The sequence below is a fragment of the Artemia sp. Qi Xiang Cuo genome, chromosome 6 (assembly GCF_049724085.1).
Source record: "Artemia sp. Qi Xiang Cuo chromosome 6, ASM4972408v1, whole genome shotgun sequence".
NCBI classification, from domain to species: domain Eukaryota; kingdom Metazoa; phylum Arthropoda; class Branchiopoda; order Anostraca; family Artemiidae; genus Artemia; species Artemia sp. Qi Xiang Cuo.
In genome coordinates, this window is record NC_142799.1 from 41,703,980 (window position 1) to 41,723,553 (window position 19,574).

General features: G+C 34.9%; 1 protein-coding gene across 5 annotated transcripts in view; it reads right to left on the reverse strand.

Annotated features, from left to right (window-relative positions):
- Positions 1-3,251: 3,251 nt before the first annotated feature.
- Positions 3,252-19,574, reverse strand: part of CdGAPr (GTPase-activating protein CdGAPr) — a 286,444-nt gene continuing 270,121 nt past the window's right edge. For all 5 annotated transcript variants that reach the window (XM_089090758.1, XM_089090757.1, XM_089090756.1 and 2 more), the window contains 4 exons: positions 17,359-17,606; positions 15,427-15,552; positions 11,250-11,479; positions 3,252-8,832 (listed from right to left, as the gene is read on the reverse strand). In XM_089090758.1, coding sequence (XP_088946884.1) covers positions 5,584-8,832; positions 11,250-11,479; positions 15,427-15,552; positions 17,359-17,606 — 3,853 coding nt within the window. In that variant the 3' untranslated portion in view covers positions 3,252-5,583. The remainder of the gene's footprint in view (positions 8,833-11,249; positions 11,480-15,426; positions 15,553-17,358; positions 17,607-19,574) is intronic.

A 19,574-nucleotide genomic window follows, 5' to 3' on the forward strand; every position in this document is an offset into this window, starting at 1 on the left:
TTACTATGAGAAGGGGGGGTAGTACTTTGAAGTGCCACGGGTACCCAAATTCCACAATACGCTGCTATTTAGTTTTTTATTTAGTTTTCTGGTTTGTCTAGATTTTTTAATTTTCGTCTAAGAAGTAAAAGAAAATTATCAATTAATTTTTCCAGCTAAAATGTTTTCTGCGTCTTAAGGGTTGCTGGTTACAATTTTTGACCTTAGACAAACCACTGTCAATACTTCGAACAACTTTTGAACTTATACTTATCGCTCAGCATTGGTTTCAAAAATGTTTTATTAGCTACCCATAACATGATTCAAAAACTCTATAAAATGCAACTAAGGAAGAAATAAAATCGAATCTTAAATGCTATTATTTTGACATAGAATACTTTAGTTTAAAACCAACGCTGCGGTTATCAGAGCCAAAATTTTAATATTGAAGCTCTAGTAGCACACTGAGAGACATAGAATTTAAAATACCTATTTGGCCACTGGTTGTGCCCTGTATCATTTATTCCTGATTTTGAATGCGCGATACCTCTAGCTATGCATACCTATGAGAATGTGGGTATCCAAGAGAAGGGGCATTTGGATCCGTGCTTTCCTGAAATCTTATGATTTTGCCATTTTACCTATATTCAAAACAAAATTCACATGTTTGTATGTTTTGTCAAAGTTGACCCCTCACCTCAAAATAAAACTCAGCATATTTGCCTCATTGTAAGTGATAAAGCTGTTTAATCGCATAGTAAATGAAGAAGTAGAGTACCATTGCTACCAAGAATATTCAATTCTATGCCTTTAATTTGAATTACAAATTTAATTGCACTTATGAGCATTGCTTCGTAGATTCTAGAAAAACATTGCAGAAGGCGTGATTGCCAATGCCATACCACAGTATGATCAGAAAACGATGCACCCATGTCAATATCAGCCAAAATATGAGTATTAAAGGCAGGTTTGAATCAATAGTATTTCCATTTCTAAATGATTTTTTTGTGAATGCCATTTTGTCAACTGTAATACTAATTGCCACACTAGAAAAATTATTTTTTACTTGCTCAACGTGGCACTGAACTGATCGAGCTGACACTGGCGATTATCTCCTTTTCTCAATTAATTACTATTTATTTATGAAATCGACAAATGAGTGTCCAGAACAGTTTATGAATGCGTTCTCCAAAAAACACACCGTCTGTAAATGGTTTTCTGCTGGTACTAGTGCTAAAAGCTGCAATAAAACTGGTAGATGCAGCATGATTGTAGCTGGCGACTAAACTTTTTACATTTATTTGGTTTTTCGAAATTTAGCCTAATACACGTTTAGCAATGATTCAGAATTTGTCATTTCAATTACATCTTTATATTTTGATGAAAACGGTCGCTCAACATTGTAAGTCCTCACTAGAATTACGTCTGTTCCTAAAGCACATATCAACTTGTCACCATTTTCAACGCATCCACATTCTGTTTGCATTTCCTGTTGCTTTTTGTTTGTTCTTTGCGGTATTTTCTTCAATAAGAATAATCATCTCATTTAGGTAACTAGATAGCAATTATTTAGTTCCGTAAATACGTCAGTATCTTTGTTTCACTGAACACGATCAACATTTATAAAAATGACACAGCCCGCACGATTTATAAAGGTAAAATTTGTTCGGAGAGTGTTGCTGTAGTCTGCCTATTATCGTTTGTGCAGCTTTCTCATCGAACTAAAATATTGTTCTTTCTACCTATTTACTTACTTACTTAACTTAGTTCCTTCTACGCCGTTGGCGATGTATAGGGTGTTGACGAAACCTCTCCACTCTTTTTGAAGCAACCCAGCAGCGTTGACATCTTCCCATGCAGGTTTTAATGAGGTCTCTGCCATCCTCACATCTTGATAAAAAGTTCGCCGCAAAGTGTTCTTTGGACGACCTCGTCTTATTCTGCCGCCTGGTTTCCAGTCGTACGCTGTCCGAGGAAGGCGGCCTTCTTGCATGCAGAGTACTTGGCCTAAATATGACCACCTCTTCTTCCTCAGAACAGCACTAATGAGAGGCTGTCCCGTTCTATTCCGGATTTCAAAGTTACTGACTCTCTGTCGCCAACTTGTTTTTTACCTATTTCCATTTTTTTTTTTATCCTTAATTATTTTTTTGTGTTTATGAGTAATAGTTTATTTTTATTTTTATATATTTTATATATTTTTATGTTACACTTTATTTTAACTAAAGTGGGTCACTTAGTGACCCGTTATAGGTTGCCCACGCCTGATATGGAGTTAGATTCATAGCATCGCCCTCCGTAAGCTAAATTATTACTTTGCATAAAAACGTACAAATTGATACAATTTGATGCATTGAATTCAACCCTGGATTGTTTGTCTTTTTGTTATTATTATTTTTTTTTATCCTGAATCTTATAAGCATTGAATACGTAGAATTCAGTCTGAAATTTAGAAACGCAAACTACATCTATAGAGGAAGCTTGCTACTAAATAAAAACTTGAGCAGACTTGAGCTAAACATTCGTATGCTTCAACTGGTGAATGTAAGAACAGACTTGCTTTTAAACGTTACTGCAGTTTTTTCGTCAAATATTCTTAATTTCCGGTTATTGTGGGACGTTAAGATATTTATTGAGATAAACCTAATTTTACAATTGTTTTCAGCGCCATATCCAGGGAGGGACTTTGACCTCCCCCCACCGAAATGTTTGTCCAACTCATAAAACGTAATACAAAATGCATATAAACAAATTTTTGATGCGTTTTTAGTTTTTTGTGTACCCCCCCCCCCCAGAAAAAAGAAGAAATACTGGGTACGACCCTGATTGTACCTGTCATTTTGATCAAACAAAGGAAAATACTCTTCCCGAATACAGAGGCACTGACACAGCGGTATGTGATCCGTTGTTTTGAACTGCCTTTCTTAACTTCGATTCTTATTGTCAGCTTCTCAGATTATTTCTTGCATTTTTGGCTTAATTATAAGAATATCATTTAATTTTCGTATTTTTTTTATTATTGTTAATACTCTGTCTATTTTAGATTTGGATAATAAATAAATTATTTAGGGGCTCAGAACAATTATGACGCCTTAACTATCTACACAATTATTACAAACAGGTCATTTTTGGCGAACACCAACTGTACAAGGCGTAAATGACAATGAACAACCATGACAAGTAACCTAACTTATCAGATAAATAACCTATTCAAACAGAAACGCGCTCAATGCATTGGCAACTAGACTTAAAGTAAATTCAATATAAAAAAATGGCATATACTATATTTAAATCATGAAAAATATGTACATATTTCTGATAAGTATGACATAACGCACTATTTACATATATATATTTATAAACAAGGGAAATCTAAAAATGACTTAGTGACAGATATAAAAAGTGTCATGGCTACTGCTCAAACACAATAAAAAGGAATGTAACTCCAATATCATAACGAAATGTATAAACATCAAAATGCAATACCAACAATACTTTAAATAAACAAGATATATTTTCCTATCAACATTAATTTTAAATTATTTTTAATAGCTATAAACATTAAAATTTGTTCAAAGCATGCACTTATATCACAAACATACTCGCAAAAAAAGCAACATCTTTTAACAGATGGGCACATCTTTCTTTAGATGGGTACAGGTAACATACCAAATAAGGATGCAAACGAGTCATTAGCCCACTAATGTGAGGTCAACGATTCTTCTTCGGGGCTACCATCTATCCCTTTTCTCTTTCTTGCATTATGCATATCGCTAGTTTCACTGATTCTAATATATTATTATTTTTTATTTAATTTTTGGGGGCATGTTAACCTAAAAATGAATAAAATACCATCTCCACATAAGGATGACCACTGTCCTACTTTTAATGAGTTTTGAACTAGAATCTTGCTTTACTCTATCAATTTTTTCATTCCTTTTAGGATTAAATAAATAATGTTTTTCATCAATTTTATCAAAACAACAATCTTTTAACGCTATTTATCTCCTTATCATACTAAAACGGCAGATCTATGACAAATGTCCGGAAGAAGGTCCTGGCATAAAAGAGCCAACACCGTAACAGTGCCAAGGGTAAAGAGTAACAACTAATTCATCTTCTAAATCCTATTCAAAATCGTCAATTAAAAGAAGGGATTTCAATATGGAAGGAGTAAGCCAGAGCAATGGCTGCCAGCATGCGGCACATGTAGTCCTCGGAGTATTTGGCGAGAAAAGTCTGAGGTATGAGGCAAAATCATCAACAATTGTTGAAACAAGTGTATTTCCAATTTGGTCATATCCAAAATCGAGGTATCACACACCCTAACCATTTTACTGTGCTCCTGAAGCAAAGTTCTAATAGAAGAAATTCCCTTCTAGTCATCCAAGAGAATTTGCGATCTAAAAAAGGTAGGCCTTTTATATAATAAAGAGCAAAAATCTGTGTATAAACACGAAGTTATTTTCCCTTAATCACGGCTTTGATGCCATGAGATAAAATTTTCCCCCTGATCTAAAATCAAAGGAACTAGCATTCACCCATATCCAGACCCTTTTTAAGACAAGTGTGCCCAAAAACAGACTACTGAAGCGAAATTCAATTCATGTACCTTAAGAGTCATCTAGTGGATCTTTATCCAATAGCCACATTTAAGGAGGCGCTTACTTCATAAAAGGTAGAAATTACCCCTAACTGGTACAGAATAGTTCAAGTATTTCTTAGAAGACAACTGAACATGATTTGGCACCGTGTACCAAAAGGAATCCATACTAATCGACTTAAAACCGTAGCTTCAAAAAATTGCCTTAAACACTTTTTTTCGCAAAATTTTTTTTTGCGCCCTCGTGACATTGTTGGAGATACCATATACACATACCGCTCTTTCACTGAACGATTTGACGATACTCAATCCCACTTTTATCTCTTGTCCTTTATCTGTGTCCCTACCTGCAACATAACAACCCCATCAAAACTTTTCCTTTGGTTTCATTTCTTCTAATGAGCAACGAGGAGCAAGATTTTGACTCTTGGTGAAAAAGATTACGCTTTTCTAAGGACTATACGCTACATCTCAGTTTTACAGAATTAATTTAAGGATTTAAAGATTAATTTAAGGTCCATCCAAAGATGGCTATGGCACAGAAAAACAGCCTTATCAGGGCACCCAAGAAAAAGAGTTGAGGTCTAATGCCTTAGAGGATAAATTCACAAAATCAAATTTCATGACCGCCAAACAGCCAATGACGTTGCAAAATATATCTTCTAGATGGTGACTCAGTGAACCCATGCCTGTGTAAAAAAACGTTCAGTTCCTTTAAAATCTTATTTTATAGTTTTAATGACGAAGTTATTGCAACATGAGTATCAATATATTATAAGAAATCAGAAAAAATGTATTTCTAATAGCTTTTTTACAGTTATAAAAATAAAAAAGAAAAAAGGGAAAAGCTAAAAGAATTGAAGAGAAAGGCAGAAATACAAGTTGACTAGCAGTCAGGTAAGCAGCACTCAAGGATGAACAAAAAAACAAAAAAAAAAACAATTTAGATACATTAAATGGATAATAATTTTCTAACAATCACAGGTTTAGCAGCAAAAAACTTATTTGGAAGTAGTAGCCAATAATTTCTCCTTCTCAAAAATCGCAGCCATATTTTTAATTCTATTTTTATCCACATCCCTGATTATATCTCTTCCGGACTGAAGTCTCCCAGTCGGTGAAATTACAATTGATCTCAGTTTCACTTCTTCTTTTTTTAAGTGTGCTTTTTTATCTTCTTGTTTCATAATTTCAATTTCCTTTTCCTTGGTCCAGTTTGCAACAAGCTCTTTTACGTTGATATCATCACCAATGAGCTCACTTTCAACTCGCGGAGGGGTCCCAAGTCGATTTATTCGCTCGGAAATCGAATCATTTTTCGTATCCAATTTCAAGTCTGGTTTAAACGATTGTAAATCACTTTTAGTCGAGTTCCTGCGCATAGAGCGATTATTCCTAGAAAGCTCAAGTTCTGTAGATAAAGGGCTTAGATATTCAATTCGAGTTGGACTGCCCGCTTTTTGCTTCAATCGGATGAGCATGTCATCTTTTTCTCCTCGAAAGCTTTCAGACTTGAATTTTTCGCGCAGCTGAGAACGTCTTTCTTCTTTATATTTTTCGATTCTTTGACGAGTGTTGGGATCGTTCATGTCGACAAGAACTTTCGCGTCGATTAATCGGTCGTTTAGTTCGGTTAAAGACAGATTGTCACTATTTAAAAGATGAGATTCGTCATTAGGGGCACTTTTTGGTCTTACGATTTCATCACTTGTGGCAGTTCCTTGTATTAGACTTATTCCCCCCTCAAGCGATTTCGTCTTGTTGTCCACATCTTCAACCTCTTTTCCTCCCTCAAACTGGTTCAGTAAATCCTTGACACTAGCTTTTTTATCCGTCTTGCGTTCATATCGAGTAACAGGGGTTACCAATGCTGGTCTTGCACATACAATACCATCCACAAGTCTAGCGTCAATTTTCGGATTGATGTTTTCTTTCGATTCGGTTGCTGGGGGTACTTCATGCCTTCTCGTCACAATTTCATCTCTAAACTTACGCGCGTGAATTAAATCCCTTCCTATTTCTGATTCAACACGTCGCTTTGATTCGTCTGTCTCCAAAAACGAAAGCCGACGAGCAGGAGACGAATGAGAATTTCGCTCTGATTCCGTTCTGCACCGATTCCTACTTTCAGACGTTGGTGGGTCCAGTACTAACGAGAGGGAAGAGCAGTTAGGAGTGACTGGAGACTCAATTAGACTTATTCGTCCATGTAGTTTTTCTAGACTGGTTGTAGAACGGACAAGACCACAAGATTTTTCTCCATTACATTTTGGCGTCGAAAGTTTCTGTTCTGTTTCAGAAACTGCGTTGGCAAGTATGTGACTTTTGATATTGATCTTAGATGGCGTTACCATAGTACCCTTTATTACAGCAGCTTCAAACTTGGAAAGGTCAAGTTTCTTTGGTCTATCAGGGATTTCTTTTGTTTTTGGCGTAGAACATTGGCTAGGGTGATTTGAGACCTGGGATACAACTTTTGGTTTTACATCTGTCTTAGATTTCTTAGCTCTCCAAGGTATTGGAAATTCAACAGAGACAGAAGTAGACCTGTCTAGTGGTTTGTTATCTTGAGGGGTGCTCACTGGCGCAATTGGTTCAGAAACCGCAGATTTTGGCGACTCCGTTCCGCATTCATTAGACGCCGAGGGAGTTTCAATTTTCTGTGTAATCGAAGGCGTGTCCTTTATCGAACTTCTTTCGGTGGATGGCTCACGAATTATTTCGTTAACTTCTTCAATGGATCTTTTTAACACTTTAACTTGCTGATAAACAACTTCTTCCGATTCAATTGTAGAAGGTGGCGAAGGCATAAGATGCAAATCTGAAACGGAGATATCTTCGTACAAGTTATTGTCAGTCACTGAAGATTTGAAAATAGCCTTTAATTCAGACTCTTTTAAAATATTTTCGTATGAGATACCACTATCTTCAGCCTTGTCTTCTGGGGCATTCCCATTACAATTCTCATATGGAACATCTTTTGGAACTGAATTTCTAGGAGCCGGCTCTGGCGGTAAGTTTTCATATGTTAAGTTAGGCTCAGTTCCGACATTTTCATATTCTAATTGATTAGCAGAATGTTTAATGTTTTCATATGTATTTTGAACATTTTCATATGTATCAGAGAGTTCAGTGCCAAAAGTCTCGTATGGTCTCTCTTCTGGGGAAGTAAGACATTCATACGGACGATTGTCCAGCAATTGTTCATACGAGGTTTCATCTTCTCTTTGTAGCACTTCGTATCGAACTTCTTCTTTGACGAGTGGCTCATAGTTTTTACTTTCCACGTTTTCCTTTTTTATCAGTTCGTACCCTGAAGTATCATAAGGACCGCATGACTCCTGGCTTGAATACAAAATGTTTTCATAAAACTCATCATGTATAACAGCATTATAGCTGGGTGGAGCTGAGTCAGCAACACTTTCATATGGCACGCTTATGTCAACAGAACTAAGTATGTTCTCATAATCAATATTCACAGCAATTTGAGGTCGCGTGTGAAGGGCAAGACTTTGATCAACTGTCACTGGTAAGCTAATACTGCATTCTGAGATGGCGACTCCAGTTTCTTGCTCCGTCGTCTCGTGAACAGAAATATTATCAAGAGAATCACTGCGATCTACTGTTTCACTTACAATATCTCCAACTTGAAACTCTGTATTTTCAGGTGTACTATCACCGCTTTTTTTGTCGGAGATTTCATAAACTGGATTGAAAGCGCATTGAAGACCCGTCACTGATACAGCCCGGTTCACAGCGCTAGCAACATGGGCACTTATTATCTCTTTCTCTACTTTAGTTCGTTTTGGATCACTAGCTACACACGATTCCTCCTGACTTTTATCTCTCATCATTTCTTCGCTACACATCATATTCATATCTGAATTATCTAAATTTAAGGTGCTATCTAATTGCATATCACTCAACACAAATGACTCATCCCCTTCATTCAGCGGCTGATGATTGATTTCCACTGATTCAACAAGGATATTAAAATATGAGTCATGAGACGCACTCCTGTTATGGGTTCGGATTTCCACCGGCTGAGAATCATCTTCTTGAGTTACCACAGAAGCCAATATGAGATCACCAGCTTGTGGACTTGTAACTGCAGGGCTTTCAACACACTCTGAGTTTCTACTTGAGCATGTTGAACACGATACCTTGAGAGATTCTGCACTCTTAACTGGTCCAAGTTTTCGCCGTCGGGGCAGGCTCCCTTGTCTTATCATTGGCGTGGTCACTTGATCCTTTAAAAAGAAATAAATATGTATATTGCTTTGTACTAAGTTAAACACTTTCAAATGTTTAAACAGGCTGATCCTTACTATTTGCTAGGTCTTCAGTCTTTTCTCAATCCGAAACAGAAAACGGAGAAATGTATACGAGTGTTTACTATCACCAAAACTTACCCTGAACAATAATAATAAAAGAAGGAATACATCTCTTAGAAAGTCCTCAAGCCATTTTTTCTCCTTCTGTTATTCCCATTAGCTTTTTTTTACTTTTCAAACTGAAGACACTTTTCCTTAAGAAGAAAGGGAAGCAGTAACAAGTAACCAAAATTTTGATGAAAAATTACAGGATATCCTCCACCGCGCTTTGCAAAAATCTACACTCAACTCTTCATTTCATGAAAGCATTTTATTGCCAAGACAGGAAACAAGTAATTTGTATTAACGCAAGAACTGAATACAAACTTTACTCACAGACAAAGGTTTTAACAAAAAAGAAAAGATGATATCCCTCAAGACCAAACAGAGTATCCAAAAATCTTGGAATATTGCAAAAGAGTAAGGGAAATGTTTGTAACTTTTCGCAGGAACAGTGTATTTTTAAACATTTAAACAATTTAAATATATAAATAATACAGTTTCTAGCTGGATAATATGGCAGCATTATGGTATTTAGTATACAATATTGCACCGTATTCTTTAAGCTAAATGTAGCTTAAAGAATTTTCTCCTCTTCAAAGCAAGTTCTCTCACATTTTATTAGGTAAATACAACCCTAAAATGCACCCAGAGCATAGAGGTTCACTTCATAACTTTTACGGAAAAAACAACTAATTTTCAAGTGTCAGGTATGCCTAATGGTTTTGTGCAAGAAGTAATCTTTTCTTTTAACTCTCAAACTCCTTAATCTCGAGCAAGGCCGTATCCAGGGGGGGGATTACCCGGTTTGACCCCCCCCCCCGAAATTTTTGACCGAGTTGAAAATTAGTCAAAAATTAGAAAAATTTGTCGAAAACCGAGTCGAAAATTAGTAAACCCCCCCCCCACCCCCGAACAAAAATCCTGGATCCGCTCTAGATCTCTAGTCGTCTAAGATATCCCTGACGAGGTAAACTCATTTAGGTTCATTTGAGTACTACAAGACAAAATATATTAAATCTTAATATGAATTTTGTTTGATCCTAAATTCTGCGGTAGTATTTGTTGTATGAACCCGTTAAAAAATAAAAACAATTCTTAATGGAACGAAATCTACTGAGAAAAAAAAAACTTCCTTCGACTAAGGCATTCTTAATCAGAAAAATTAGTAAAATTTACAGTAACACCCATGGCAATTAAAAGAGAGCAGGGAGAAAGAACAAAAAGAGAGGAAATAAATACATTTGCAATTTGATTTTCCTTGGAAATAACTTATTTCACGTTATATAGCATAGGAATTTTGAATATTTGCTAGTATGTTTCTCTTAGCAAGGTTTTTTATTCACTAATTATTAAATCGGTTTTTTTTTAACGACACGTTTTGATTTTGAGGTAGTTTTTATCTGAGCAAAGGACTTAGATTTAGAGTAACAAGGCCCATTTTATGACACAATAGATTGTAATTGTTTGCTGGTTGGTGAGTGTCACCCCAGGGCGTGGCCATAATATGTAGTTGATGCCCCGTAGTATTATTATTACTCTATATATTTTTTCTTATTTATTATAGTGAATTTAAATGATGTTATATGTATGTGTTTTTTACGTTATTCACCCCGCGTCAACGCTTTGATTATGGGTGAATCGTATTGCTTTTTGTATGTAAATTGTTGTTAAAATTAACTGGATATATCATATATCAGTAAGCCATCAGAGAACGAATTTCATTATCCAAGCAAGGTTATCTAAATTTATCTCATTCATCCCACTATCATGAAACTCAATAGGGGTAAACCCTTTGGCTGCCTGGTACAGGTCTCCATTATGTACTCATTGAGGTACTGCATTAAGAGGATTTTATATTGAAGAATGAAGAAGGTATTTATAAATTAGGTTAAAGACAAAAAAAAAAAAAAAATCAAACTAAATAGTGAAAAAAAGGAATAAGAATTCACCGGAATATCCAAGCATGAGAGATGAATTATAATACAAGGCCTTTAAAAAACAATGCTGGCCTAATAGTAGAAGACTTTAGATCGTCGAAAAAAATCATATGTAAAAGAATGCAAACTCAAAGAGTAGAAAGGATAAGATTAGAAATATAAAAAAACTTAGTGTAAGTAGGTTAAAACAGCCTGAAAGGTGAAAAAAGACGAAGAAATAGAGGAAAATTATACAAAAGTTCAGAATTTCTCTTTTGATTTTTCTCTTTTAGAAAATAATTAACCAGAACATTTTACTATAAACCAATATCCCAAAAAACAGCACTGAGCTCATTTTTTCAGTTATATACTCACCTTGCGGCTAATATGAACAACGGGTCCGGCACTAACAGAAGACAATGTTCTTGAGTGACCTTTTGCAGATGAACTTGGTTCCTCTCGGGTAGCTGAGCTGCTTTGTCCTCTTGACTTTGAAAAGAAGGACTTCCAACCCGATGGTGATTTCTTTTGTTTAATACTTGAATTTCTTTTGTTCGGCAGTTGAATAACAGTGTGATATTTCGGCAATGTTGCTGGTCCACCGCCTGCAAATTTTATTGCATGAATAACTTGGCATGTTTCTCATAGCCACGGTGAATAGCCAACGAGGCGCAAACGCTTAGTCATCCTATCTACGTATTTTGACTTCTACTGTCATAATAAAATACAAAAAATAACGAACATAATAATTATTGAATTCAGAACCAGCAAGGTCTACGCACATACGACTAAGGGAAGGGGACTGTCAGCTGCCATTTCTGAGTCACTAGAAAATGTCAGAAATAAACACAAATACGCTAAGAAAAACACCTGCTATTAGCATGATTCTAACTGATGATCTCAGGAAGACTAGCCAGAAACTTTGCAAATTCAATTGGGTGATAGAGTATTGGACTAAACAACATATTTTTGATAACAACTTCGGCCATTTGCAAAAACACAATGGAATTTACAAAAAAAGAAATCTTCCCCACTAAACCAGCGCTGGTGCTTATTTTATTTTTACCAGGGGTGATCGTACTGAACTGGTAGTCCTTGAATAAAGGGACGGGAGTAATTCAAACGGATAATAAAAGTTCTATTGTCCTTTTCATTTCACGAAAGAAATTATCCCACGGCAAAGTGGTATTTTCTGGGATTGTATGAAACAAAATAACAATTTGGCCCTTATCAGGCCAAAAATGCTATCGAGAATAAATTCGTGAATAGTTGCGTGCCAACTATTAGACATGGGGTGTAGTGGATCTTTATGCGGATGGGATGGGGGATATCCCCTATAAAAAGATTTTTTTTTTTAGAAATTCCATAAAAAAGTTCGAAAACGAATGTCCTATAACCACTTTTGATATTTTAAACTACCCCAAGAAAGCTTTTAAAAGGCTCAGATATGATTATCTAATTCGAAGTTGTAGTAATACGAATATTAAGCTTGGACATAAAGCAGGATTAGCAGGGGAATGAGGGAGCATGACGGGGAACAACCCCTGTATTTAAGAGTTCTGGATGAAAATTTCGAGTTAACAAATCAGACAGTTCGTATTAAGTATAAACAAAGAGCGACCTTTGTCAACAGAAATCATAACTCTGAACACGAAATTTTAATAACAATATAAGCATCGACAATACTACTTTTAAAGCTGATTCTAAACATATAAATATCAACAATTTTAGGAAAGCAATTAAATATCCCAGAAAGGATACGCTATTGAGAAAACTACGCAATGAATTCACCATGTCTGAGAACCCTAATGATACTATCGACAAAAATAGTGAATTTCGTATTTTAGCGGAGAAGGATAGTCACAAATACATGTTTATTTTCTTTTTTCCAGGGGTGATCATATCAAAACAATGGCCCTAGATTAGCAAATGAGCGATCAGTCGAACGAAAATTTAGAGATCAAGAAGTATGAGATAATACCAAACCAAGGAGCAAAGTTACGGTATTTCACCCAGCAAAACAACAATTACCTAACGCCTCAAGTGCCATTTAAGCATAGATTTTCAAACCGTCCATGAGATGAGCTTCCAAAGAAGAAAAGGGATTTAACAAGAAAAGTTAATTTCTTTTTCTTGGATAGAGTATATAAAATTTTGAAAGATCCCAATTTAATACAACCAAAAAAAAAAAAAAAAAATCAACAAAACAACAAACGACGTCCCACCCAAAAGAAGGTTACAAAAACACTTGCAGAGGGGCGGGTATATACACGTAACTATTAAAAAGAATGAATAATCACAACTTGACTTCACATAGCTTAGTGCTATGATCGATCAAATTCATTCAGCCAAAGTTTCTGCTTTAGCCGAGGGTTTATCACTTGTACTGTCTATATTATATACACCAAAGAATGGCGCCGTGGTTTTCAAGGTTGTTTTCAACTTTTCAGGTCTTCTTGAATCTACTAAATGACAAAGATGCACCAAAATCGTCCGCTTGGTTTTCATACCCAGAGCACCCTCCCCTTTGCATACATGCCTATGTTCTTGGGCTGTTATTGAAAGCGTCTTCTTAGAAAAAGAATTCCAAGCTGGTACAGTCATGTTCCAAAATTATATATTGCTGTACTCACTTAAACTATTTGATAGAAAATAAAAACCTACCGTGAAATTATGGATATAAAAATACAATGGATATAAAAAAGAAAAGGGATTTAACTCCAGACCTATCATCTTTCAGAAAAAAAAATATGGACGAATATAGGATGAAGCGTGCAATATTGGTGCTGACTGAGTGAACTTACGGCAAAAATAAACAAACGAATGTTTAACAGAAAAGTCATTTTTAAAACATCAAAGAATTCTGATAAAATTTGAGCTTCACTGTAAAAACAGGAGTTTTGATTCTACCTTATTTAGCAAATTTATACTTTATCCTGAAAACCAAAGAACCTATATGAGCCCCCCTTTTTCCAAGAATTATTATGCCAAAGTTAGCATTGGTATAAAGATTGGAGGTTGAGGAAATGGCAGCCCCTCCAAGGTTAGGACAACCCTAAATATGGAAATAAACCCAAGTAGAATTTAACTGAGAAAAAAAATAGTTTTTCAGACAAAAATAATGATCAAATTCAAAAACAGTTCGATTATGACAGAATTTGTCACATTTCCTTTTGTAGAGACTAATACTGAAGAATTTTATGCTTGCGTCATGCAGTATGTCGAAGAATAGAACGCTGCCCTGGAGATGGGACTGATTGATTTTCAATGTGACCTTTCATTAATACCATATCCATGGCTTTCATTAAAGCCATGGATATATATGGCCACTTGTTCCTAAGCAGGATTGTCTAATTTTATTTGAAGTTGGTTTACAAGTGAAGCAAGATTCAGCTCAATATATCTGTGCAAGGGTTAGCTTTCCAGTATGCCATTCATTTAAAATAAGTACAGGAATCGATTGACTGAAGAACAATTAGAAAACTGTATTCGAATGGTCGCTATACTACCACATATGAGCCTAACATTAAAAAAATTGTTGATGACGTAACGTGTGCCGGCCCTCCCATTGAAGTATGTTTTTCTGTAAATCGTCAGTCGGGTATCAAGAGGACGTATCTCCATAATTGTAAATTTCTAGAAGAACAGAAAAGAACACCTCACAACCGATTAATATGTATGAATTGATATGTATCTTACATATAGCTCTGTTTTTGTTTTACTGTTATCGAACAAGAAACAAAAAAGTTGTGAGGCTTTCTTTCTGTTCTTCTGAAAATTTACAATTATGGAGATACATCCTTTTGATACCTGACTGACAAAACATATTGTTAATTGGTTAATACAAATTAGAAATGCATTACTAAAGGTAAAAACAGCCTATGTGACCTAAGAAACAGGATTGTTGTCGTACTTTGTTGGGTAGCTCACAGTAGGTTTTATGAGCTGTTAAGCTGCTCAATCCCTTAAGTTAGGCAACCAATGGTTTAGGCTAAGGTCAGTGTTGTGTTAAATGGTATAAAAAATTGCTCAAACATGGAAGAGGAATAACTTAAATTGCAGGTATTTAACTTTGAAAGCTGGCATTTCGGCATATTATTTTTGGTTTTGAGTTCGCTTACTTTAATAGTATCCCCAACCCCTCTACAGAGTCGAGTACGAAACCAAGGACTGTGTTTGAAACTTATTATAAAATTGAGTATCACCAAGATGGTTCTTGTTGGTTTCGACTTATTGCATTTTAGGAGGGCGTTTTATAATATAGGAGGTATTATGGCAGCTTATACCGGCATAAGTGCACCGTACTTATGTACTGGCACATAGTACACCGTTACAATTGCCATGAAACTACAAGGACTTTTTTTGCATGTGCAGCACTGATATGTGCTCTTTTTCGGTTTTTTTTTCTCCACTGCTAGCGGGGCATTGGAACATCATAGAGAGCTGCTTAAACGCTCATTGCCTTTAGTGATATAAAAAATCACAATATTTAAAATAAAACCAATTTTTGGCAAAAAAAATGCATTCTAATACAGCCCAAATAATGACTTACCAACTTCAATAAATTTTTGGTCTGTGTTTCCGGCGGCCAGTTGCGCTCTATTTCGCGCTTCTTCAAGCGATAAAAGTTTTCCAGGTGTAGATATTGCAAGAGATTTCGGTCTCAGTCTTTTAGGATCTAGAAAACAATTCTTTAAAATAAACAATACACACTTGACGGCTTTCTAGAAAAAGAAATGAGAAAATAAACACAAGACTGGCAATCTTCTATTGCGTTGAAAAGGTCTTTGATAAAATCCAGTGTCAAGAAATTTCAACAGTTCAAATCAGAGTAGAAAACTATTAGACAAAAGAAAAGCATAACAAAGGAGCTTTAGGGACTGATGATTCATAAGAGTTGAAGGACAATCAGGCACTTTTTACATAGAAAGATTCGCGAGGCCAGATTTGCAGAAGTTGAAACTTCCCTGAAAGGTATTTAAAGATGGGACGTTATTCGTGTGAATTTCTTAGAAATTATAACATTTATGGATTTCAAATTTCTTTGCACCAGTTCAATAAATTGCAAGATTGGTACTTAACATTTCACTTATTTTGATATTTGTTTTATTTTAGCAAAATAAAGAAAAGAACAAAAGCTAATTTATTCTAGTAGCTTGACTTATATTTAACAGTAGTAGAGAAAAATCTTCAAAAGATGAATTCTTTTCAGAAAATAATTCGGTTTAACAAACACATCTTTAAGTCTGATAAATATAGGATATATACGATAACTTCTGCTATTTTCCAGGCCACTTTTTATTTTCATTTGAGGAAATTATTTGCTCAAAACAATTTCTGAACGTTTTACCATTTTATAAAAATGTTCAGAAGGATGGGGCTGCCACCCAGAGACCACAACTCCTTGCAGTACATTTTAACTTAGGTTTTATTCAATTTGGGAATAGAACTTAACGGGCCTAGAAATACACTTTTTGAGACTACAGCCTCGGCCTCTGCAGTAAATCCAGCTTTCCCCTTAGACACCAAAGAAATGCTGTACAAACTTTTAGTCAGGTTTATGGAGAATACATGCTCCAGACGAATGTAACACCCTACAGCGCAAACCCGCTGAAACTACTCGTTAAAAAATAATTTTTCAATAGTTCTAACTGACTAGCTATCTCAGAATGTTCACTCAATAGCACTTCCGCTCTATTCAGATCCATTCTTTAATTTTGTGATACAAATGGTACCGTACTTTGCTGCTGTACTCAACGCTGTATTCAGGGAGAGGGGTTTTGGGGCTTGATCTCCCCCCACCCCCACCCCCAACCCCCAAAAAAACTTTTTACCGACTCGTAAAAACGTAAAAAAATGCATATAAACAAATTTCCTTGACATCTTTCAAGTTTTTTATTGGATCCCCCCCCAAACAAAATTCTGGATACGCTGTAGACTGTGCCATCTCGTTTTTTTACTAAAAATGTTTGTCAATTATTATAAAAATTGCTCTAACGTTGATAAATGACAAAAATGGCCTAAAACATAAAACAATTTTATCTAACATAGAAAGTGCTTCGTCTTTTTGTGTATTTGTTATGCACTCCAAGTTTTTGTATAGGCAGTAGAGGGTCAAGTGGGGAGTGGATGGGGGAGAAGAGGACTGGTACAGAACAAATTTGAGGATTCTAACATTAGAATCATAATTCTTATATATATATATATATATATATATATATATATATATATATATATATATATATATATATATATATATATATATATATATATATATATATATATATATATATATATATATCGGAGCCCAGAAAAACAAAACAGTAAAATACAGGTAAACATATATTTACTATATCTAACGTAAATAAATAAACTGTTATAGGTAATTTCAATGAATTAGCGCATTGAATTTAAGATATCAAATATAATCTGCTAGAGTAAATTTTTCTATGAACTAGCAAATTAGGATCAGCTATGAACTCACCAGATTCAATGAGATCATCTTCAATCAATAAGTCGCTGCTAAATATGACATTCACATATCTGACTAGATATTCAGTAACCACTGCTTGAATCCCAACACCTTGCAACGCAGCAACACCTCCAGCTTCCAGATCCTTGCATCGGAGGAGGTTTGGGGCCCAAACTATAGCCAAGTTTTTCGCTGTCATTCCTGTCAATGAGCTATTCTCGGCAACATGGAACAAATGCCGCATCAGGTACTCAAGGGTTCTGCAAGAAAAATACTCCACGTTTAGCATTATGTAACCAAGATTAATACCCCCCCCCCGTCCTCAGCTAACATGTTTCATAAAACGGACATTAGGATTATTTAGTTGAGGAAGACGAGGAACGATATACCAAAGGAAGAACTAGGGCAATGAAAAAGATAATAGTATAGAGAAACAGTCCAATAATTTGCCACAGAAATTGAACTCGCAAGAACCAAGAAATTTACCACAATACATTTACCAAGAACCTCGTGCGCAACTAAATAAATATTGAAGAAGCTTTGGCCACATGGCAACTAGTAGATTACAACAAATATATAATAGGAAGTTTTTTTACGAGTCATTTGCGCTTAAAATAAAGAAAAAGATTTTTGTTTCTATCAGACCTACCATTATGCAACATTGTCCTTTAAGATGACCTGTTCAATGGTTGATTATATTTAAGTTTAGAGCACCTGTATTAATCTATGCTGTTATTATATTATAGAAAAATTGTATAATTTAATACAACATTCTGAAGAATATGTTTGTTTTCTAATATTAATTAAAAATCCGAAGAGTGAAATTCTGAAAAAAAGACAACCTGAAAAACCAAGAAGAGCTGTCATAAATGAGATTGAAAAATAAAATGTAGACAGAAGGCCAAATCTTGGCATTATGCGCACATAGGCTAATAGCCATGTGACATGACCAGAATCAAAATAATCTCGTTTATCACTAAAACTACTTTAGTTGATTGTTCAGCCTTTTGGGTTTCATAAATGGAAAAACGTTGACCATTAGATCCTAGAATAAGGAAGAAACTAAATTAACAGCAAAATCTATTATTTGCATTTGACAGAATGGTGCAGCAGTAATGCCTTTTCATGTCTCTTAATTGGGTTCAATGTAGCTGGACAGACAAGTTTGCTAAATAGCGTGAAGAAACGCTCATTCTTTTTCTTAGCAATTGAAACTGGTATTATTTGATACACTCTGGACTTTTTCCAAGTCCTACCTACACGAACCATTGCATCTGCACTAACTATCTTCAATTATAGTAGATATTTATTATAAAACAAAGCAGTGAAGGTAGGGTCGACGAAAGACTAAAGAACGGGTTCTAATTTAAATAATAGCGTTTGCGTTGACCTTTTTTAAGTGGTATGATTTTTTATATTTTTTTTAGGGGGAGTGCAAAATAGGTTGAGCCGATAAAATTGCATTAGGAGCGAGTCTAATTAACGCAAACTTGTGTTAATTAAGTAAATTACACTACTTTAGACGACGTTAGGGGGGTGCGCCCCCCCTGAATCCACCACTGCAGTAATGTCACTAAACCTGGAAAAAAGGGAGAAACAAGTAGTAAATATATTATTCACATTTAGCTTTTTACAACGCCTACTTTATAGTAGTATGTTATGACATTTATTAACATTAAAAGCCTTTATGGGTCATGAATAATACCAAAACACACAATAACAAAAAATTTATAAGCAAGATCATATTTTTAATTCCTAACTAATAAATAAATAAATCCAAAAAATTATCCCTGTGTGCCATACTTGTACCCATCAACTTTCCCAAATTCTTAATCCTCATAAAACTTCTATATCTTCTATAAAACTTTTCAGTTCTGTCTTTTCAGTAAAGCACTTTGTCTTTTAGGTAATATTTATGGAATTCTAACATCCAGTACTTTATTGAAAACACAAAATCATACCCCAAAACAAGAACTTTTTTGGAGCAGAAAATTTGTTGAGTAGCCTGAAGAAACTAGAAAACTAATTTACAAGTACATAATAAAAATATTAGGATTTAGTTTATTTGAGTTGGTTTGGTATATTTTTTGCAATCTACGAAGCAATCATTTTTGTTCGTTTTAAGTTTCAACTTCGCTCTTTACTTCCGTAAGAAAAGCTTCTATTTTTCAAATTAATTTTCACTCAGATTCAACTGAACAATAATTTTCAATTATATGTTGAAATTA